The sequence below is a fragment of the Eptatretus burgeri genome, chromosome 10 (assembly GCF_056783735.1).
Source record: "Eptatretus burgeri isolate ZD-2024b chromosome 10, Ebu_testis_v1, whole genome shotgun sequence".
NCBI lineage: Eukaryota > Metazoa > Chordata > Myxini > Myxiniformes > Myxinidae > Eptatretus > Eptatretus burgeri.
In genome coordinates, this window is record NC_140970.1 from 33,446,378 (window position 1) to 33,470,906 (window position 24,529).

The following is a 24,529-nucleotide window of genomic DNA, read 5'->3' on the forward strand; positions in this document are numbered from 1 at the left end:
TATATATATATATGTATGTATGTATATATATATATATATATGTATATGTATATATATATATATATGTATATATATTGTTACGGATTCGCGCCCGCCGGCGTGCTGACGGCCACGTAACTCGAATCGCGGCACGTCGCCCACCGGACGGACAATCCAGTCGTGACCCTCTCGGACTAACGCCGGGAACCAGTCACGGGTGGACCTTTCGGTCTCACCGCGATCGAGCCAATCGGCCCCCGCGTGGGATAGGGTTGCTCGCCAAATTTGACCTACCTAAGTACCCACACGGAGGGTAGACCGGGCGATCGCACCTCGCCGCAGGTCGACTTCGGACACGGGCCACTTAAGCGACCCGTTCCGTACTATCGGGATAACCGAGCGGTGTTATCGTCGGCCTCGACGGTTCGATTAATTATCGGGCGTATTCAGCCCACTACCAACCCTTTACGTGAAGCAAGATGAGGATTCAATGAGAGAAATGACGAAGCGAAGCGGGAAAGCAGTTCAACATAAAGCACATTTATTCGCGATGAACGGAAAGCACACATATACAATTCCACCAAAAGCACATAGAAGGAAAAGAAACACAATGCAATTTTACACAAAAAGCAAATGTAAAAGCGAAGACACAATGCAGAGCTATCCGACTACCGAGCACACGGCAACACTTATACAATTCTACTTCACAGACGGCGCCGACAACACATACCCAAAACCAAGAAAAAGAACACCCTCAAGGATGAGGCGGGCCTGAGGCCGAGACCGGGTCGGGCCTACCCGTCTGATGATGAGGCGCGAAGTGGCGATGGTGCCCCAACTCCGCGGGCCTCGCGGACAGTGTCTGGTAGGGGGTGGGAAAAGGGGCCCCCTTGGTCGCACTATCTCAGCGCGGGGGGAAACAGGAGGGGGTTGCTGATGCTCGGGGAAAGGAGGATTTTTACTCTGTCTCGGGTCCCGCGACGAGCGTCTCCACCTCGACCAGGTCGCGCCGTCGGCCTCCCTGGTGTGCAGCTCCCGGCACCGACGCGAGCACCCCCTCGTCTGCCTTCGACGCCGCCGCCTCTCCACAGCTCCGTCCTCTTCGCTCCGACTCCAACTCCGAACTCTTCCTCCTGCGAACTTCCTAACTGCACTCAACTCCAATGCACACGACGACGACCACGTCTTAACTGACTCGACTGACGAACGCGGTCGCTTATATAAGCCCCGTGGCTTCGCTCTCTCATCTTTGACCCCCTGCCTTCGACCTTTCACCTCGCTCCCCATTGGCCCGAGAAAAAGTGGGCGTGAATGCATTTTGATCCATGAATTTGCATATAGCGACCGCCCTCCAACGCCCTGGAGGCGGGGCCAAATCGCCCCTCGCTCACCGATTGGACGGAACAAAAGTGGGCGTGAGTCGTTTTTGATCCGTTTTTGGAGCGGAAAATCCGTGGTTTTGTACACGCTGTTCGGCGCGCGCCCTGCACGAGTCCAATACCGGTACCCACAAGCGGCGCAAGAACGGTGGCGATGCGACGGTTGCGAGGTGTGACGGGAAAGGTCGTGGGTGTTGTGGTGAAGCGGCGTTGTGGTGGGTGGTTGATGTTGTGACGACTGTTGAGACGTGGTTGGTGGTGGTAATCATGGCGGTTGGTCCAAAATAAAGATAGCAAAAGAAAAACGGCTATCCTGAAGAGTCGCAGCACGCATGAATGACATTTATTCCCTCTAGACAACGGGTTTGGGCCTAACTACACATATACTTACCGAGATATCTCACCTAAGGGACCTGAATGGTGGTTTGCGAATTTGGTAACCACAACAATATATATATATGTGTATATATATGCATATATATGTATACATACATATATATATGCATATATATATATGTATATATATATATATATATATATATATATATATATATATATATATATATATATATATATATGTATATATATATATATATATATATATATATATATATATATATATATATGTATGTATATATATATATATATATATATGTATATATATATGTATGTATATATATATGTATATATATATATATATATGTATGTATATATATATATATGTATGTATATATATATGTATATATATATATATGTATATATATATATATATGTATATATATATATATGTGTATGTATATATATGTATATATATATATGTGTATGTATTGTTGTGAATTCGCGCCCGCCGGCGTGCGACCGGCCACTCGACTCGAATGGCGGCTGCCTCGCCCACCGGAACGGACAATTCTGTTGTGACCCTCTCGGAACAATGCCAGGAGCTAGTCACGGGTGGGTTTTTAACCCCACCACGACCGTGCCAATGGCCCACCCGCGCAGGATAGGGTCGCTCGCCAAATTCGATCAACCTAAGTACCTGCGCGGATGGTCGACCGGGCGATCGTACCTCGCCGCAGGCCGACTCCGGACACGAACCGCTTAAGCGGTCCGTTCCGATTAATTATCGGGCGTATTAAGCCCACTACGAACCCTTTACGTGAAGCAGGATGGAGGGTCAATAAAGAAAAGATGAAGCGAAACGGGAAAACAGTTCAAACAATGCACATTTATTATGCGACACACGGAGAGCACACATATACAGCCAAACAGTCAAAATGCACCTATTTCAGGAAAACAAAAGAAACAACGATGCAGAGTTACAACCTAATACGCGTACACACGACAACACTTATACAGTTCTACTTTACAAGACACGGCGCCGACACACATTTACTCAAAAGCAAAGGAAAGAAGCCACCCTCATAGACAAGGGGGCAGACGGGCCTGTAGGCCAATGTGTGCATGGGACCTGAATGAGCGGTCAGGTCCGCGAGACCGGGTGGGTCCTACCCGCGTCCTCGTGGCGCGTTGGCGGACGAGCCGCAGACGTGTCGCGTGGCTGTGCCCTGACTCCGTGCTCCTTCGCGGGTTTCGTTTGCATGACGTTTGGAGTGGAGTGGAGTGGGGTGGGAACGGGGCCCCCTTGTTGCACTATCTCAGCGCGGGGGAAAAGGGGGAATTGTTGATGCTCTGGGGGAGGGAGAATGACTGGCTGGCTTGGGTCCCGCGACAAGCGATCTCCTGCCGCGACCTCGTCGTCGATCGCCGTCCTTCTCGCCTCGGACCCGAGCTCCTTGGCCTCTTGCCACAACTCTCCTCAGCCGACTGCAGAACCCAACTCGACGCCTTCGCCTCCCGACTCCATTCTCTGCCACACTCCGCCGCTGCCACACTCCGCCCGATGACTCTCTTACCAAAACTCTCACTCTCTGCCACCAAAACTGACTCTGCCACGATTCGCCTTGCGCTCGATGTTTTATAGGCCGGCAGGAGAACCAATATGCAAATTTCCGGATCAGGATGAGCTCGGGGGCGGAGCCACGCTCGCCCATTGGACGGAGGAAAAGTGGGCGCGAACCTCCCCTGATCCTCGAATTTGCATATTTCTATTTCATACGGACGTGCCTGGAGGCGGGGCCAAGCCGCTCCGCGCTTGCTGATTGGACGGATCAGAAGTGGGCGTGTAGCATTCTTGATCCGGATTCTTCCTCGGAAAGGCCCACTATTTAAACTCGCGGCTCGGTGCGTATTGCTTGAACGAGCACAAGACAGCCCGACGCTCAGTGTTCACAGGTGGTGCGGGAATGGCCGTAAAAGGAGAGAGGTGAGGGTGGTGTAGGGTCTTTCGGTGGTGGTTTGATGGTTATAGCGGTTGAGACGTGGTTGGTTCAAAATAAAGATAGAACAGAAAAACGACTATCTCAAAGCGTCGTAGCCCGAATGAATCACATAAATTCCCTCTAAACAACGGGTTTGGGGCTAACTACACATGTACTTCGAGTTATCTCACCCACGGGACCTGAATGGTGGTTTGCGAATTTCCACAGCCGTAACAATATATACATACATATAGGGTGTCCCAAAAAATGTACTCACATTTTGGCTCCTCATAACTCATTGAATTTTTCAGATCAAATTGACCATAATAATGGCAGAAGTACGATTAGGTTTTGAAGAAGAAAAATTTATCATAAAGTGCTCCAGGAAGCACGAAAACATCATGGAAGTACAAAGACAATTTAGAAGTCATTTTCACAAAGATCCACCGATGCGACGCACCATTGCTCGCATCCGAGATAACTTTGAAACAGATGGAACTGTGCATGACGTCCATAAGGAGCGTTCAGGAAGACCACGGTCATCAACCACCCCCGCAAAGGAAAATAAATTGCTGGAAACCCTCCACCGATCTCCACGGAAATCTGTACGACAAATGGCTCGTGAGACAGGAATCCCCAAATCCAAGCGCCCATCGCATTTTGAAGCGAATTAATTGGAAAAGTTACATTCCAAAATTAATCCACGCTCTAAATGAAGATGATCCTGACCGGAGAGCTGAATTTTGTGAGTGGTACCTGGGCAAATGCGAAGAAGATGCAGCATTTCCATCCAAAATTGTTTGGAGTGATGATGCCAGCTGTTGTCGATGTCGATGTCGATGTCGATGAGCTGAAAGAGGGAATTGAAAGACAATGTCTTGCAGTTCCAAATGAAATGATTCGTAACGCTGTTGAATCCATTGGTCCGCATTATCAGCTGTGTTTGGAACGTGATGGTCGTCAGTTTGAACATTTGTAAACATGTATTTATCCATTTAACCATAAATCTTGTTTCTAAGTCAATAAACAATGCATTTATTATCATTTAAAGAGTGAGTACATTTTTTTGGTACACCCTGTGTGTGTGTATATATATATATACATATATATATATATATATATATATATATATATATATATATATATATATATATATATATATATATATATATATATATATATATATATATGGATCGGCTCACAATGCTCACCTCACCACACGTCGGTACAGAGGGACAAACACTGCCACATTATTAAATATGCCTCACCGCCATGTAATTCAAAACACCTTACCACTACATAATTAAAAACACCTCACCACCACGTAACCACCATGTTTTTGAAAACATCTCACCTCCACATAATTCAAAACAACTGCAACTGTACAATTCAAAACACCTCGCTGCACGTCGCTCTGGACAGTCTTGTTTTAACTGAGGACACTAGTGAGTTGCCATGTTGTCATGATTTACACAAAGCAGAAATCAAACATTTATTTTGCAAAATTATTTGTAATATTCGTGATATTACATTTTTATATGCAATTGAAATGAAGGTTTAATTTTCAAAAAAATTGGGATTTTTTTTCAAAAATTAAAAAAAAACACCTTTCAGACACGGGATCAGTAGGAGCAGCCTGGAAGTTTAGTAGGATTTCACCAAAGTTTGAGGGAGTAGTTCAGTGACAACACAGGACAGGACAACACAGACACTGAACAGGTACAGATCCTTCCTCGATCACTCCTGAAATTTTTTTCTTTCCTGTTGAGAAATATATAACCTCACATTTTTGAGCTTTTTCAACCAGTTCAAGAATAAAAGGCTCCCTTTTTTCTGTTTTTATTTTATTTTAATATTATGGTATTTTTTTACCACAGGCGTCTGCTAGTATAGTTATAATTTTCTGTAGTTACATGATCTCTCCTGTATACTTTCCAGCTGCATTATTTTATTTTCTATTAAAAATTCCTTGCATTATGGTGCGAATGAGGTTGGTCTTTTGTGCATGTTGTCGAGCAAAATATGATCACTCACAATGATCGCAACATGTTTCTCCACACAGGAGTATGCTGACAATCTGACGAGCAGTGGTGTGCATGGGGCTTTGCTGGTTCTCGAGCCGAGCTTCTCAGCTGAATCCTTGGCCACAGTTCTTGGTATTCCAACCTGTAAAGGGTACCTTCGACGACATCTTGTCGGTGAGCTTCAGATCCTCGTCGGTCCTGCCAGGTAATGTCGGTTCTTCCTTCCTTGAAAACTGGCATTGAATACTTTGCAGGAGCAAGGCTCATGGAAGAGCAGGGTAAAACTGACAAGGGGCCAAACATCAAGGGAATGAATGAATAGGAAAAAAACAGGAGAGGTAGGAGGGGAGGAAACACTGAAACAAGTAATTAAAATAGTTGACTTATGAAAGTTTAATGTGGGTAATGAAGGTCATATGTCAGAATTGAGGATGACAATAGATAGTGGTACATTGCTTCCTTGAAACCTTGTAGGGAAGAGTGAGAAGGTGGTTCTGGAAGGTGGTTCTAACAGAAGTGTGGAATAATATAAGTGAGGTATGCAGTCTTCCTGGATTTTGGAAGCCTAACCAGGAGGGGGTTACTGTAAGAATGCATGCATGCATCCTAGAATAGATGGATAACTCGTAAGGAGTGTCGAGGAGAGCATAATAATACCAATTTTCAAACAAAAAGAGGACACCATGGACTGTGGAAACTACAGAGGAATCAGATTGATGGAGCAATGAAGGGACTGGAGAGGATTGTAGATTAAAAGTGAAGGAGATTGTGAAAATCGATGAGATGCACTATGAATTAATGCAAGGAAGGGGAACAGTGGATGCGTTTTTTATCATGACACAGATTCAGGAAAAGATGCTGGATGGAAATAAGAAGCTATACTGTACATTCATAGATCTAGAGAAGAGATATGGGGACTCACAACATTGTAGAGTGGAGTTTTGTCACACAACACAACACCAGGCACTGAGTCCCTTCCTTTTTATAGCGCGGTGACATCGCGCTGTTATATAATTGGCTATTCTGTCCTGTGTCTTCTCTCACACTTATGGCCGTGTACGTCCCTTTGATCTGAGGGCTATAAATAGAAATTTGTCCAACGTCACAACTCTTCCCATCGTGCATGCTAATTCACCGTGTCTACATTTAAATTTTATAACTGCAAAATTGTTTCATCATCCTTAACCTCGACTTTTACAGCCCCCAGCTGCGCGATATCGAAGTATTCGCTTCTTGTTGTGACTGTGATGGATGTGCTGAGTGAAAATATCAGAGATGGAAAACTGCAAAAGCTTCTGTTGGTAAAATGCCCTAGTCATAACAGCAGAGTCAAAATATGAGCTGCAGAGAAGTGCTGACATGGCAATAGTTTAGAGTGGTGGGGATTGAGAATGAATGCAAGAAAAACAGAAGTTATGGGGGGTAGTAAGTTGAGAGCAGAGAGCATGAAGAAGACAAATGGAACATACCTTCGCTCGACACGAAAAGAAGAGGGCAATTGTGAAGCAGAAGTTCAGGACAAAGTGTAAGCAACATGGATAAGGTGGAAGTAGGTTAGTGGTGTCCTCTCTAATAAAAGGATACTGAAATGATTGAAGTTAAGAATCCACAAGACAGTAATCAGGTTGGTCACAATGTATGGTGCAGAAACATGGACTTTAATAGACAAATGCACCTCTTACTGAGTAGAGGCATCAAGCAAGCAAATTTGGTTTTAGATTTTTACGGTCATCCCTTGTCTGAATAACTCCAGAGGGGTGGCAAGTCTTGAAAGACCATGATCTCCTTTTGTACCACAAATTTCGAGTTGGCTTCAGGTCAAAAGCTGTGTTATCGTTACCAGTGAGGTTCGCATTACGAACTGGGAATCATGCCAACATTCACGTAACAGATCTTAAGTTATTGGCCAAGTGGAACCAAGTTACATGCTGCATTCTAAATTAGAGCCGAAATATCTTGATTAACTAATCACAAGTTGCCATACGCCACCATCGGGACACAGTCAGGATGGGTCAGGGCACAAAAGAGTTTTCAGCATGTACTAAAACTGCATGTATTTACAAAACTAATCATGTATTTACACCAAGCATATATATATATATATATATATATATATATATATATATATATATATATATATATATATATATATATATATATATATATATATATATATATATATATATATATATATTGTTGCGAATTCACGCCCGCCGGCGTGCGAACGGCCACGTAACTCGAATCGCGGCACGTCGCCCAACGGACGGACAATTCTGTCATGACCCTCTCGGACCAACGCCGGGAGCTAGTCACGGGTGGGCCTTTCGACCTCACCACAATCGTGCCAATCGGCCACCCGCGTAGGATAGGGTTGTTCGCCAAACTCGACCGACCTAAGTACCCACGCGGATGGTAAACCGGGCGATCGTACCTCGCCACAGGTCGACTCCGGACACGAGCCGCTTGGGCGGCCCGTTCCGTACTATCTGGATAACCGAGCGGTGTTATCTTCGACTTGGATGGTTCAGATTAGTTACCGGGATGCTGCACTCACTACGAACCACTTATGTGATGCAAGATGGAGATTCAAATGGAGAAAAGACGAAGCGAAACGGGCACAGTTCAACAAGCAAGCATTTTATTACGCGCACACACAGACAAGCATGGAAGGCACGTATTTACAGCCATACAATTATGCACAAAAAGCAAATGTAATACAACCGACTAACGCGTACACATGGCAACACTTTCACAGTTTTACTTCACAAATGGCACCAACACACATTTACACAAAAGCAAAAGAAAGAAGCCACCCTCACAGACGAGGAGGCAGACAGGCCCGTACGCCAAATGTGCGCGGGACCTAGAGGAGTGGCTAGGTCCGCGAGACAGGGGAGGTCTTACCCGCATCCTCGTGACTCGGCTTAAGTCACGCAAAGTGTCCGCGCCGCTGTGCCCCGACTCCGGGCCCCTGGCGTGCTTGTTGGCACCACGTTTGGGGTGGGGGAGGAACGGGGCCCTCTTTTGCACTATCTCAGCGCGGGGGGAAGGGGAAATTGTTGATGCCCTGGGGGAGGGGAGTGGCTGGCTGGCTTGGGTCCTGCAACGAGACGAGCGATCCCCCACACCGCAACCTGGTTGCCGACCGCCGTCCTCCTTGCCTCGGATCCGAGCTTCCTTGCCCCGACCCGCCGCCTGCAGCTCCACCGTGCGCACTCCACCTCTTCCAGCTCAACTCTCAACTTCGCTCCCCAACGCTCAACGCTCGACGCTCCACACTTCTCACTTCTCTCACCACGCTTACGTTTAGCTCCACCAGTTCCAAATCTTCTCTCGCTCCACCAGTTCCACACTCCACCTGTTCCACACTCCACCAGTTCCACACTCCACCAGTTCCACACTCCACCAGTTCCACACTCTCCTAGTTCCACACTCTCCTTCCGAGTCGCCTTCTGCTCGCACCTTTATAGCTCTCAGGAGGCGCCGATATGCAAATTCCCGGATCAGAACACGATTGGAGGCAGGGCCACACCGCCCCCCCCCGCCCGGTCAGCCATTGGTCGGGCAAAAATGGGCGTGAACCTCCCCTGATCCTAAAATTTGCATAGACAGACATGGACGGAATTCACCTACATGCGCCTGGAGGCGGGGCCAAGCCGCCTGGCGCTTGCCCATTGGATGGAGGAGAAGTGGGCGTGAAGCGTTCCTGATCCGCGGATCGACGTGTTCGGCCTCCACGGCCGAACGGCTCTGGGAACACGACGTTTGGTGTTGACTGGTGGTGTTTGGGAATGGCCGTAGAAGCGATGATGTGGGATGAAGTTGTGAAGGTAAAGGCGAAGGTGGTGGTGTTTGCGAATGGTTGTAGAAGCGATGATGTGGTAGCGTAGGTGGTGGAGGTGACGTCGTTTTAGTGTGGTTGGCGCTGTGGTGGGGATGGCGTGGTTGTTGAGATGCTGTTTGTTTGAAATAAAAGATAGAACAGAAAAATGGCTAACTCAAAGCGTCACAGCCCGGATGGATCACATAAATTCCCTCTATACAACGGGTTTGGCCTAACTACACATGTACCCATTGAGATATCTCACCTGACGGCCCTTTATGGTGTAATGCGAATTTCCACAGCCGTAACAATATATATATATATATACATACACACAGTGGGGAGAACAAGTATTTGATACACTGCCGATTTTGCAGGTTTTCCCACTTACAAAGCATGTAGAGGTCTGTAATTTTTATCATCGGTACACTTCAACTGTGAAAAACAGAATCTAAAATAAAAATCCTGAAAATCACATTATATGATTTTTAAATAATTAATTTGCATTTTATTGCATGAAATAAGTATTTGATCACCTACCAACCAGTAAGAATACCGGCTCTCACAGACCAGTTAGTTTTGTCTTTAAGAAGCCCTCCCATTCTCCACTCATTACCTGTATTAACTGCACCTGCTTGAACTCGTTATCTGCATAAAAGACAGCTGTCCACACTCAATCAATCAGACTACAACCTCTCCACAATGGGCAAGACCAGAGAGCTGTCTAAGGACATCAGGGACAAAATTGTAGACTTGCACAATGCTGGGATGGGCTACAGGACAATAGGCAAGCAGCTTGGTGAGAAGGCAACAACTGTTGACGCAATTATTAGAAAATGGAAGAAGTTCAAGATAACAGTCAATCTCCCTCGGTCTGGGGCTCCATGCAAGATCTCGCCTCATGGAGCCTCAATGTTCATGAGAAAGGTGAGGGATCAGCACAGAACTACATGGCAGGACCTGGTCAATAACCTGAAGAGAGCTGGGACCACAGTATCAAAGAAAACCATAAGTAACACACTACGCCGTCATGGATTAAAATCCTACAGCGCACGCAAGGTCCCTCTGCTCAAGCCAGCGCATGTCCAGGCCCGTCTGAAGTTTGCCAATGACCATCTGGATGATCCAGAGGAGGAATGGGAGAAGGTCATGTGGTCTGATGAGACCAAAATAGAGCTTTTTGGTTTAAACTCCACTCGCCATGTTTGGAGGAAGAAGAAGGATGAGTACAACCCCGAGAACACCATCCCAACCATGAAGCATGGAGGTGGAAACATCATTCTTTGGGGATGCTTTTCTGCAAAGGGGACAGGACGATTGCACCGCATTGAGGGGAGGATGGATGGGGCCATGTATCGCGAGATCTTGGCCAACTACCTCCTTCCCTCAACAAGAGCATTGAAGATGGGGCGTGGCTGGGTCTTCCAGCATGACAGCGACCCGAAACACACAGCCAGGGCAACTAAGGAGTGGCTCCGTAAGAAGCATCTCAAGGTCCTGGAGTGACCTAGCCAGTCTCCAGACCTGAACCCAATAGAAAATCTTTGGAGGGAGCTGAAAGTCTGTGTTGCCCAGCGACAGCCCCGAAACCTGAAGGAGCTGGAGAAGATCTGTATGGAGGAGTGGGCCAAAATCCCTGCTGCAGTCTGTGCAAACCTGGTTAAGAACTATCGGAAACGTCTGATCTCTGTAATTGCAAACAAAGGTTTCTGTACCAAATATTAAGTTCTGTTTTTCTGATGTATCAAATACTTATTTCATGCAATAAAATGCAAATTAATTATTTAAAAATCATACAATGTGATTTTCAGGATTTTTGTTTCAGATTCCGTCTTTCACAGTTGAAGTGTACCGATGATAAAAATTACAGACCTCTACGTGCTTTGTAAGTGGGAAAACCTGCAAAATCGGCAGTGTATCAAATACTTGTTCTCCCCTCTGTATATATATATATATATATATATATATATATATATATATATATATATATATATATATATATATATATATATATATATATATATATATATATATATATATATATATATATATATATATATATATATATATATATATACATACTCATCTGATCAAGTGAACTCAGGCATAACAGGGCTCAACTTGTCCTCCATATATATATATATATATATATATATATATATATATATATATATATATATATATATATATATATATATATATATATATATATATATATATATACACACACACACACACACACACACACACACACACACACACACACACACACACACACACACACACACAGGCAATTACATTCCCAATTATCCCCTATGTGGACATACCCGCCTCCTGCTCCCTTGAACAATCACTTGCACATATGGAACCAATCACACATCTGGGACAATGAAATAATAGATAGAGTTGAGAGAAAGAAATAAAAAGAGAAGGACAAGTTGAGGCCTGTTACACCTTGCGCAAGCTCTGTTCAGCTGATGGCCCCAATGACCCTGGTCCAATTTCTCTTTCTGTCTTGGTCCTTCTCGGCCCAGCGCTGGCTTTGCTCCGTGTGTTTCCGAGGTGCTATACCACACCACACACCCCAGGACAGACGATGAGCGCAATGTGAACCCTGGACCATTAAGTTGGGGCAACAAGACCAGACTCTGACGAGAGCAAGACGCTGACGATAGCAAGATGTTAATGATAACAAGACAAAGAGGACCCGAAGATGACAGGACTCTCCAGACTCGATAATCCTCAAGTCCTGGGCCCGATTCTCTCCAGGCCTTCAAGTTGCTCAGACGAGCTCTCTAAGAACAAACTCAAGCTCTTGATCTAGACAACCCGAACAAGGCCAAGCTCTCAACCAAGAAGACCTGAACTGTCTCGTGTGTGCCCTCTTCTCCCCCCCCACCCTATTCACCTGGGCCCCACCACTTACATGGGAGGAGTCTGGGGTTTCTCCTCCCTCACCCGATTGGCATGTCAGAGCCCCGATCCCTGGCGGCATCTTCAGATTGGCCCCATGTTGTGGTTTATTTGGATACCAGATTTTGGTGAGCTGTTAAGGCTTATAATTATGATTGATGGCCCACCTGGTATGTAGCCTCGTGGGATACACCCCAGACTGGTTTAAACCGTTTTTTTAAGGGTTGTGAGGGATTTGAGAGAGGACACAAATAAGTTTCTGTGCTGAGATGTGCATGAAAGTGACTTCAGAATAGAGTGCATGAGGTAAAAAGAACACATAGACACCTATCTAACACATTCGCAATATATATTTATTTACATGTAATACAATATGCTCAACTGAACAAATACAAAAAAAAACTATCATTGAGATTAAACATTGTTTATTTTTCTCCCTAGAAGTTAAAACCACAGCAATATGGAATATAGATAGAAAAACGCTCTCTAATGATAGTCATTGTACCTGCCTCACTGTCATCGTTCCACCCTCCCAGTGAAATTAGGTCGATAAAACCATTGGATTTAAATAATGTAATGATAGATCGCAGGCTTGCTGAGCCAAATGGCCTCCTCCTGGGTAAATGTTCCTTGTTTTAACTTGTTTAGTGTTGTATCCCTTGGTTGTCAGTATTGTGGACATGGCATGGGCTTGATGAGAGAAGTGGCTCCCTCCTGTGTTTGGGTTTCCTTGTGTTTTTTTTGTGCTTGAATAGCTTGTACTGTACCAGGTAATGTCACTTTTTTTTGCAATTTTTCTGATTCCCATCAATTTTTCCCCATTGTTTCAACAAATACTAACTTGATGGAAACATTATTGCCTCCAATCAGTTTAGTTCATGGATTAATTTGACTATCAGCTCCTCTGGTAACGTGGCAGCAAGTGCTGCTACAGTTTTGTTGCACACCGTCCTTTGAGAGGACATACAACCAGCGATTCCATCCATAATCATGTTTACAAAGTAATACTCATTTTCTCATTAATAATAATGAGTAATACTCATTAATATTACTAGATTAATAATTCTGGGTTCAAACTCGGAATTATGATTCCACGTTAAAAATGCCTTGTTTATGTTTTTAAAGCGATAAACCCCCTAAGTTCCATATCCTGGAATCACATGTGATGACATGTGAGCAGTGATGGAATATTTCCCACGTTGTGGAAATGTCACCACCGTGAAGTATCTTTCTAAATTGTGTAATTAATTCCACGATACTGCCAGCAAACTGCTATCCAGTGTCACAATCCTGGCACGCATACCAACATTGGTGACTTTGACTGCGCTGCCATTGTTGAATCACTCATGTACACATTGATGTCATCCGTGTATGTGCAGGAGCAAGGACGAACGGCAGACCGGGGAGAGGGAGAGGAAGCCCACGGGTTGTGTGGAACCATATGGACGACAGTTTGTGAGAAGCAACAGCACAGGGAAAATTATTGAGGAAGATGGCAACATCAGCAATAATGAGGGCAAGGTCTGTTGGCACAGAACCTGATGCTCTTCGCTTTGAGCTGTGGCCATCTTCATAAATGCCTGCTTGCTTTGGACTTTGTGATTTGCCATTAAACTTTGTCTCAGGTTGCTATGTTGAAGGTGACTGGCATGTATCAATGTCGTTTGTGCTATAATCATGACGTGAAGCATATGATATTGCTGCAGTCTATTTTATTTGCTTGCATTAGTGTTTTTTGCAAAGTGAAACTTTCATTCATACTTATTGGATGTCAAAAAAAAAAAAAGGCTGCAAAATGTAAGCTATCATTATTATATTATTATTTGCTTGATCTCAGCATTTCCTTGTTGTGTGAACATTTCATTTTAATAGAACAGGTGGTAAGCCTTTACAGTGCTTTAGATAAATGGCAGTACTGCATGTGAGGAGGAGTGGTGCAGAAATTTGGGTGGCAGATGGCTAGCTCAGGTAACGAATGAGGGTTTCTCAATACTATACCAAGCAGTGTGCTGTCACGAGGATGTTGATCTATCACTTAGTCATTTACCACAATTAAATATGGTGCAACACTTGAACCAATCATCATGAAGTTGGAAGGAAAAAATAAAAAACAACCTGTGAGTGGTTATTTCAAAGAATGTTCTCGAGCAAATGTTGAGAGGTAGACTAACCACAATGGGAAAGGTGAAATGACCTTGTTGGGTATAAAGCCTTCTTGTTTTTGAAGGGCTCATGCCTGAAATGTCACTTCACCTTCTTTCCCATGATGGTTAGCCTACCTCTCAATATTTGGTTGAGAAAATTAATTTTTCTTATTTTGCCACTGATGCAAGCCCACTTGTCCTTATAAAGACTAGTTTTCCATCATGGTTACTTCATTTTTTTAGCTCACCTGGACTTTAGTCCAGCAGGCTAATGCGATCAAGCAGTGTATGTAGCTGAGTGAGTGAGTCAGTCAGGAAACACTTCAGGCATCATCGCTTTAACCAAACACACTATTTTGAGTAAACTTGGCTGCAAGCTTCATGTCTGCTGCCAAACGAAGGTGTATCGACCACATCAAAATCTGTGCTCATTAGGGAGGTTTATGAGGGGGGGGGAGGGGGTGTTTGAAACACAAATTCAATGAAACTGGACCATAACCTTCATCACTCGTGATGTACCAAAGTTTGTACATGGCATTAAAGAAGTCAGGGTCTAAGGGGGTCTGTGGAGGGGTTTGAGTGATTGTTGCTCTTTATGCAGGTTAGCTTCAGGACGTGCAGCCATATTTCTGGTTCGCGGGCGCCAGCAGTGACCACTATTTTCGTTGTGTCTGTGTGTCTGTCTGTCTGTCTGTTTGTGACTCTCTCCAGAGCATAGCGCCGTGACGTTTGATGCGATCTTGATGAAACTTGGACACAAGCTAGATATCATGGTCTAGTTGTGTCTTTTTGTATGAGGGGTGTCCCACACCCCTTGTGGGCGGTGCCACGCCCACTTGAACTATTTTTTTTCTCGCAATTTCATTTCCTAGAAACTGTGCGTAATGTCCATAAGTACAACATATAAAAAAATCCGATTTGATTTGGTCAATTTTGACAGAAGAGATAGGTTTTATGGTAAGGCTTCCTCAAAAGCTTCCACTAACTCAATTGTACCTATGGTGGCATTGTTCAATAATGCCCGCGAACCATCGTCGCGTCCCGGCTTGTTTATCTGTAAAACCATTTCTCCCATTACATCATTGCAACCAATAGATTGCAAACTTATTTTTCGATTTTCAAGTGTTTTACTCAGGTAAGCTTCATGGTCTGGGTTTTGATCCACCACCCGAAGCATTGTCCTTCATTAGCAACTACTGATGCTCAAATACATTGTCCTTCATTAGCAGCTGCAACCAATGATATATATATATATATATATATATATATATATATATATATATATATATATATATATATATATATATATATATATATATATATATATATATATATATATATGGATTGGGATATTACTCATTGTTCTTCTGTCTTTGTCCTTCCCACCCCTACCTAGCCCTCGTCGCCCGGCCAATCGGTTGGGAAAAAGATGGCTGAAGCACTATCGACCTGCGAGGCACAGCATTACTCACCACAACGTCGGAATTCTTTGCCCAGCAGCACAGATTTTGAGGTTTGCCAAGTGTGATGCAGTCAGGGGAAAAGCCCTTGAATTTAAGACTTTTGAAGAAATTGTGAATGAAGTTGGAATTGTCAGGGACTCCTGGAGGAGAGCACATGCCAACTAAAAACACAATTAGTTTTTTTCCATTATTACAATTTATCTTATTCACCTTCCGTCTCTTCAATTTTTCAATTGTCTGACTCCATGTGATTTTAATTTGTTTGCTGATACCAGTCTCTCACTTTTTGAGATAGAAAGGGAGAGTGTTGACAACAAAGCCAACATTGATTGATGTTGTGTGGGATGGTTATAATGGTTATTTGTGGGATGGTAATGGATCGTGCACGATTTCTGAATCTGAAGCTTTTTGTGCTCTCCAGTCATTGCTTGTGCAACACGTCATGTATGGATGTGCAACACTTCATGTGATGACAATTTTGCTGGAACACAAAGAGGTTGTCACTTAATTAATGGTCCCCAAAGCTTTGAGATGGTGGATATGTGGGTGAGGGGAGACATTTGGTTTGAAACTTGATCATCTGTGTTGACACAGGATGCAAAAGCCGATTTGGTTATATACATGAACATTTATTTTCATTTTATGGATGTCAAGTATTCTCGTCTTATTTTATATTGCATTCTGTGGCCGTTAAAAAAACAAAAACTTCTTGTGAAGACATTCTTATGGAAAACTTGAGGCACACTTTTCATTTATTGAGCACTCCTGAATCTCGGTACACAACACACACTTGTTTGGAGTGAGGTTGTAGAACCATTGGATAATGGCTTTTAGCAGATGATTCGTTTTGCAAAAGCAATGCTCCGTTCGGATGTGTAGGTAGAGCCAGCACCAAACAACATGTTGACTGTTCAAGCAACTCAGCAAGTATGCACCTTGGTCCAGCTCTGCCTCACTAACACATTTAAATGTACCACAACATTTGACGATTTTGCCACTTGATTAATCAGCAGCACAAAATTTCTCTGATGCAAATAATTAATCTTTCAAGATCCCTCTGTTAATTTGGGAGAGAGAGCCGAGAACAATCAGTGTGAGACGTCTTTTTACCATCGTAACTATACAAATTGTTCCACGTCGATTTTATTTCCATTTTTATTTGTACAGATCTTGAAGGGTAGGATAAACCGCGAAGATACGAATGCCTGATCTATTTTGAAACCCTCACTTTTCCCATATTGATGTATCCTTAATCTGGAATGCTTTTTCCCCCAAAACAATCTTTTCAGTTTGTGGTTTCTTATTATAATTATGGCACCCGTTGCTGAATTGCACTACATTTTATCTGAATCCATATAAGTTATTTATGTTTTATCCTGGCACTCTTGACTCACGAATATATTTTTGTTTTTTTTACTGAGAAGTAGTTTTAGGAGAAGTTAACTGTGGAATTCTTCAAAAACCAAAAACGTTTTTCAAAACTTTGGTAACGATTATTCACATTCGTATGAGTTGACAATCCGGTGAAACAGTGAAGTGTAACACACAGTGTTCTATATATTCCATATAAGTACTTTGATATCATTTTACAAATATATTTTGGGGGAGAGGGGTGAAAAACTTTTTTTTTTAAACTGTTTGCCAATTTGGTTAAAGGTAATTGCAATTTATTGTTTTTTTTAATCTCTTTCAATTGAAACACTCATCTGTGAAACAACTGAGCTAGAAAACAGTTATACCGGTGGTACTGTGTGCCGGCTTTCAAAAACGAATCGTTAATACATGCACGTGGAATATTGGAGATTCACACTTGCTGTGTTTGGATTTGCAGCCAAATCCGACAAACTCTATCATTTCTGTGATTTAATCCAGTATGTTCTACACTCTCCACCATAAAAAACCGAACATGTGATTGTTGGTAATGTGATTTATTTATGTGACATCATGGGACAGAGATGATGGTGAATAAATGGGGAATATTTGTATGTCAATTTCATTGTCGCCTAATTACGTAATACTGCATTTTAGCGAATGTTTTCACATCGGGATGCAACATGGAAGCAACAATCTGAGCACTCAAATCTGAACCTGGAGAATTGCATTCCACACCTGAATCAGCTCCTGTTCCAGCTCATCTGAAATTGATGTATTGACAAGGTGGATGTATTGACAAGGTTCTAGGATGTTATGGCATTAATGGTGGCATTCACAAGAACGTTCCTTGTTTGAATGGCCCTGTGAGCAGGAGCATTATCGTGCATAAAGATTATTCCTGGACCATGTTATTGAAGGGTCAGCAACACATATACCTGGAAAATCACATTACTGTATTGATCTGTCGTCAGATTGCCATGGATATGGATCGAGTTACTGCAAAAGGTTTCAGAAATACCACAGCACATCATGACACTTCTACGTCCAAAATGTGTGGCTTCCTGGACACAGACTGGGTCATATCCTTCATTGTGTCTTCCGTAGACCCCAGTACAGCCATCATGCCTTTCAAGGAGAAACCTGGATTCGGCACTGAACATAACACTTACCCATTGCCTCTGTGTCCATAAGACATGCTGATTTGACCACTTGGATATGTTGTGGTGCAAGTCATAGACAATGAACAGGAAGATGAGCATGGATACCTGCATCACAGAGACGCCTCAAAACGGAGCTGGCATTTCACCTCCAAGGTCCATGTAGTGTTTGCATTACTCTGGGCAGCTTGAAGCCAATTGCATAGATGGCTCATGTGAACGTATCGGTCCTGAGCGGGAATCGTTATAATGGGATGTCCACTTCTTGGAATACCTCTTATGTATCCAGTGTCATGAAAACATCTTCTGAGGTCATAAACAGTTCCTCTCCCATAAATAGTTAAAGAGCCTTGCATGAAGGTTAATGCAAGACTCTGCTTGAAAGTGTCCAATGATTTAATTCCTCTCATTTTCTGAGAGGAATGGCATTGTAATGGTTGTTAAATAATGTAATCAGTGCTTTCTTTGGATGATCCATACGATCAGGTCTCGGGAAGACTGTTTTGAATTTTCTCAGAATGCCTGTCACCTCATAAAAAACGAAGGGTGCCTGAGTTGCATATGCTGAACGATTATTACATGATTACATGAGGCAATTACATGACTGGAAACTTGCAATCAGTTGTTCTGCACATCTCTCATGCCGTAAAGGCACTTGGAATGAATGCTGGAACAGTCCTTTAAAAATTACATGATTAATGCTACATGTTCGCTTTTTTATGATGGAGAGTATATAATCCAAAGGTAAAATATCGTAAGTTGCCAGTCGTTCCAATGTGACTTGCTATGTTTTTCCTTTGGACTCCAGAGTTTGTGATGTCTCCGGACACTCTTGGCAGAAATTCCCACTGCATCCTCTTCAACAGGTTTGTTTTGTAATTATAACAAGTCCATTCCTTTCCACAAATTTTAATCGATGATTATTTTTTAAAAGATATCTGCACGTGCAGACACTCGAGTGTGATGTTTACAATGTAAATTTGTCCTTTTTCATAAACAGATTGTTTTTCTTTGTTGTTGTTTATTTGGCAGCAGATTTAATGTAAAAAAACAAAAATTGAATTATTTCTGTGCTGTTTTTGTTATTGATTGTAACTGTTGTAAATAATGTATGGTTTAATTTGGTCTTGTATTGATTCAAATGTCACAAAATCTCAATAAAGAGGAGATTCTCTGCAGATTTGTGTACTTTTGAGGTTTTGACTGTCTGTCTGGTGGCTTTCCATACCCATTTGTTGCATGGTTCCTTGGTGTGATCATTCATTTGGGGATGGTTTGAATACTTATTTGTTTGCACTTTTGCAATCATATTACTCGATGGGAAAAGCACAAAATTGCCCTCCCAAAAAGAGCACTTTCCTCATGACTATGAGACCCCAAGTTTGAATTTAATTTAGTACTATCTTCTACTACTACTACTACTACTACTACTACTACTACTACTACTACTACTACTACTACTACTACTACTACTATTCTTACAACTACTGTTACCACTACTTTTCTAGACCCTGTATTATTCACGAGCAAATACCACCCGTCAATTCACTGATGGGAATACTAAGAGAGGGTGGGCAGAGAAAGAGGGGAGAGAGAGGATGAGAGGTGGGAGAGAAAGGAAAGGGGAGGGGGTTGGAGAGAAGGAGAGGGTGGGATAGGGGTGAGAGAGGGAGAGAGTGGGATAGGGGTGAGAGAGAGGGAGAGGGGTGAGTGAGGGAGGAGGTGGGGGGGGGATTCTGGCAGATGTCGTCCAGTTTAACGTCCATCCGAGAGACGGCACACACATTGATGAATGTGAAACACTGGGATGACAGTTTATAGTTGGGTCAGGGTCAGGGCTACCCTGCTGTAATGTGGAGATTCATTGCTTTATTGTAACAACTGAAAACATTTTTTACTCATTGGAATCATCTAATTTATTTTGCCTTCCTAACTCCGGAGATGTCACCACGGAGAATCGTGCCATGGTATCGCAATGGAAGTTTGTGGAGATCGAACATTAAGGAGTGCTCTCTCACTTCTTAAGCACTCGAGCAAGCACTCCAATAAAACGGTTGAAGAAACTTTTAAAAACGAAACGTTTAATTTTTTTTTTATATGTATCTATCTATGTCGAACTGATGCGTTGTATACTTGTATAATGAAAGAAAAGGGGAAATGTCGTGTAAAATAAAATTGCACATTTTCAGTGGGTGAGTCACCGCCCGGCAACGTGGGGCCATACACAGACGAATGGGGCATGAACTTTGTTCAAGTCAATCGATATATTCAGTGACGGTGCGAATACTTTTGCCTTGATAAAGGATAATTAAATAAGACCGTTAATTATCTTCAAAAGAGGTGTTTCAATTGACCCAAACACCCAATTTTCAATCATGTACTACATTGGCATTTCCTTCATATACATGCAAAGTTTCAGGCCACTAAGTTTCATGGTTTTGGAGTTATGGAGGAGACACACACATTGACATTTGTTATTAAGATTATAAATGATTAATACATTTTAGATTCATTCGATATAATTTTACTTGAGTAAATCTGGTTAACCATTCTTGGGCATGAGTGATTTGAGGGTGCCACACTTTAACTCAAATTTGTGAAAAAGTGTCCAAGTATATTTTTGTCAAGACAGCCAGATTCAGATTCCTGAGATATTTTTACTCTAGAAACAACCTTCGGACTTTTTTTGGAGATAAAAGTCAAATAAAAGTGCATCAGTTCTTGGACCAACACCACATGACATGGTTTGCCATCATCTTGGAGCTACCCAGAATGCTTTGCACAGCTTCACATCACCATTGAGTTTCCAGATGTCACCATTAACTCTCCACATACTTTCAGCAATTTGCCTTTCTTTTGCAATCAACAAATGGTGAAGGTTAACCTTGAATGTGGGTGACTATTTGAAGGAATTCACAAAGCTGATGGGAAAAGACAATAATCCTTCAGGTGTGTTATAGTGCCCTGCCAGAATAAAATGAACACCCTTGATTATAAACAAACTTTATTTCAACAAAATAAGAAGTACGAACACAGTGAGATGAGCTACAGATACTTATTACCTGGTAGCATGTCATTTGGCATCATACAGGGCTTGAACCTGTGAAGACATCAAATTGTTGATATTCTGAATAACAGCCTGATCCATATTTTGCGAAGTGCAGATTATATTTTGTTGTACCTCTTGATTATTACTTAATGGAAGTTGGCTTTTCCAAAGCTCTCCCATCTATATGATTCGCAGACATGTTTGATGGTGTTTATGTCAAGAATATATGGTATCAAGGGAAAGTAAAGCCCATTCCTTCTCTTCCAATCAGAGGTGGTTCTAGATATATGGCACCATCTTACATGTGTTCCATACTGAAAAGTGGCTTACTGGTACAAAATAAAATTTTATGAAGAGCCTCCTGGATTTAATCTACAATGGTCCACATTAAAGTAGTGTAACCGCAGATCCCAAGGAGTGTTCACCAGAGTTACCAATAAGTGGTATAACATAACTTCAGTTAGCAAGGAGTGTAGCCACAGTTACCAAGGTGAGTAACCACAGTTCCTAAGGAGTTTAACTGCAGTTCCAAAGGTTACACTCCATTGGAAAAACAACCACAGTTACCAAGGAGCGCAACTGTGTTGATACTATTGATTTCATCGTTATCTATGTGCTTAATGATGATCATGCCATCATGGGAGCCTCGTTTTCCCAAAGGCATGGAACAGCTCTCTTGTGTAGAGCTTGTGTCTCCTCTTGCAGTTACAGAATTCATGGGTGTTTGGGGAACCTCACTAAGAGATGTTTTTATGCAGTGGACAGTACTGCAAAAACTTAATTGGAACCGGTGCCATCTTGTCTTTGTGTAACGGCGTGGAGAGAGAATAAAGGGAGGAGAACCTTACCTTCTCTTCTTCTTCTTCTTCTTCTTCTTCTTCTTCTTCTTCTTCTTCTTCTTCTTCTTCTTCTTCTTCTTCTTCTTCTTCTTCTTCTTCTTCTTCTTCTTATTCCTCATTAATGGCCCCAATACAGGACTTTCAAAGTGGGTGTACGCATGCTAACTAGGCCTTTCATGCATACACTGTGTTTGTGTTTTCAGTGACTAATTTCTGATTGCCCGGGCATTTTTAACCTGCTGTTGCTCGGGCGAAATCTGTAAGTGAAATAGTCTCGCAACATAATTTTCAGCACTGAAACAAAAGAGTGGCAATTTTAAAATGGTTAACCACAATTGTAGTGTTCCTCGATGCAAATTAGACTCATGAAAATACAGGGAACACAAGAAATATCCGTGGATGTAATTGAGGTGGTTGAGTGCCTATCATTTCCTGTTATTACAACCAAGCAGCCATAGTGGACATATGAAACACACACACACACACACACACACACACACACACACACACACACACACACACACACACACACACACACACACTTTTCCTTTAAGCTGAAGTAATCATGGTGCGTTAGCTGGGCCTCTAGTTACATTTTAAAGACAGGGAGAATGTGGTGAATTGAAGGTCGTGACGTGTGATCACATGTTGCCCGGCTCGAGCACAGAAGAGATAAAGCTGAGGTTCGGCTCGGTCGGGGGGATTGTCCCAGGGGCATTGTCGTTTTATGTCGGCGGCTCACTTGGTGCTCATTGAATGGTGAGAATACTGATTGATATATAATACTGATTTATTTTGCGGTGATTCGTTGCGCGTGTATACCTTACTGCTTATGTACTCCTTGCTGCGTCTGTACTTCCTGGTGTGCCCGTAGAAGCGGCTTCAATCAAATGGAATAAAGCCTACACTCTGAAGGTTCTTCTCTCGTCCTCATTTCAATTTATTCCATTTGGTTTTCTCGGCTCTCTCAACCAACGATGGACAAGATCTACAAACCAGAGAGGTTCGACGCAGACCCAAACGCGACTGACTCAGAAATGAAATGGTCGCATTGGTTCCGTTCCTTCTCACACTATCTGACCATCATCGAAGAGGGAGCTGACGAATTGGCCGCCCTCGTGAATCATGTCTCGCCCGGCGTATACAGGCTCTTCTCGGAGTGTGACACCTACGAAGCAGCGATCGACGTGCTGCAGGCGCTCTACGTGAAGCGCAAGAACGAGGTATACATATGACATCTTCTCAACACACGCAAGCAAGCAGCCGGGGAGACAATCGATCAGTTCCTGCAAGCTCTGAATCAGCTGGGAAAAGACTGCAGCTTCCGGGCCGTAAGCGCCGAGGAACACCGAAAGGAAGCGACCCGGGAGGCATTCATCCAAGGACTTAGATCAGCCCACATACGGCAACGCTTACTAGAGAAAGCGCAACCCACTCTTGAAAAGGTAGTCAATCAGGCTCGAGCGATGGATACGGCTCAGCAGCAATCTGAGTCATTTGGGACACCGATGCTGCTAATGAACGCTGCTACGGTGGGAACTCAAGGAACCCCACTGACACAGACACAGCCAGACACATGGGATGGAGAAACACCCGAGGAGCCGGATACCCAGGCCACGTCAAACTCCTCAGCAACTGCTCCGGTTGGTAAATGTTTCTTTGTGGGTACAAAAGACACCTCCGCCACAAATGCCCTGCCAGAGATGCCACATGCATGAATTGCGACAAGAAAGGGCATTATGCCAGGGTATGTAAATCTACTCTAAGGAGAAATAAACCCACTTCTGCAGCTCTCTACTCGCAAAAGAAACTAACTGCAGCCTCACCGGGGAATCTATCCAAGGCTATCATCAACGTACAAATTAACGGGCATATGGCTGAGGCACTGATTGATACCGGTAGCTCTGAAAGTTTCGTCAACAGCTCGCTAGTGAAGGGCAGGAAATGGAAAATCCACCCGACAGACAATACGGTATGCATGGCCGCCACATCACTACAGTCCCGCGTACGAGGGTACTGCAATGTTGAATTGGACGTAAAAGGGTACACGCATCGGGATGTAAGGGT

General features: G+C 43.2%; 1 protein-coding gene across 8 annotated transcripts in view; it reads left to right on the forward strand.

Moving 5' to 3' along the window:
* Positions 1–19,746, forward strand: part of LOC147018264 (kazrin-like) — a 497,988-nt gene extending 478,242 nt beyond the window's left edge. For 7 of the 8 annotated variants that reach the window (XM_085897805.1, XM_085897806.1, XM_085897808.1 and 4 more), the window contains 4 exons: positions 5,739–5,905; positions 13,816–13,957; positions 15,977–16,093; positions 18,389–19,746. In XM_085897805.1, the coding sequence (XP_085753931.1) occupies positions 5,739–5,905; positions 13,816–13,957; positions 15,977–16,093; positions 18,389–18,607 (645 nt within the window). In that variant the 3' untranslated portion in view covers positions 18,608–19,746. Of the gene's footprint in view, positions 1–5,738; positions 5,906–13,815; positions 13,958–15,976; positions 17,312–18,388 lie in introns of those variants that run through there. The other variant, XM_085897811.1, reaches the window with a different exon arrangement.
* Positions 19,747–24,529: the final 4,783 nt, after the last annotated feature.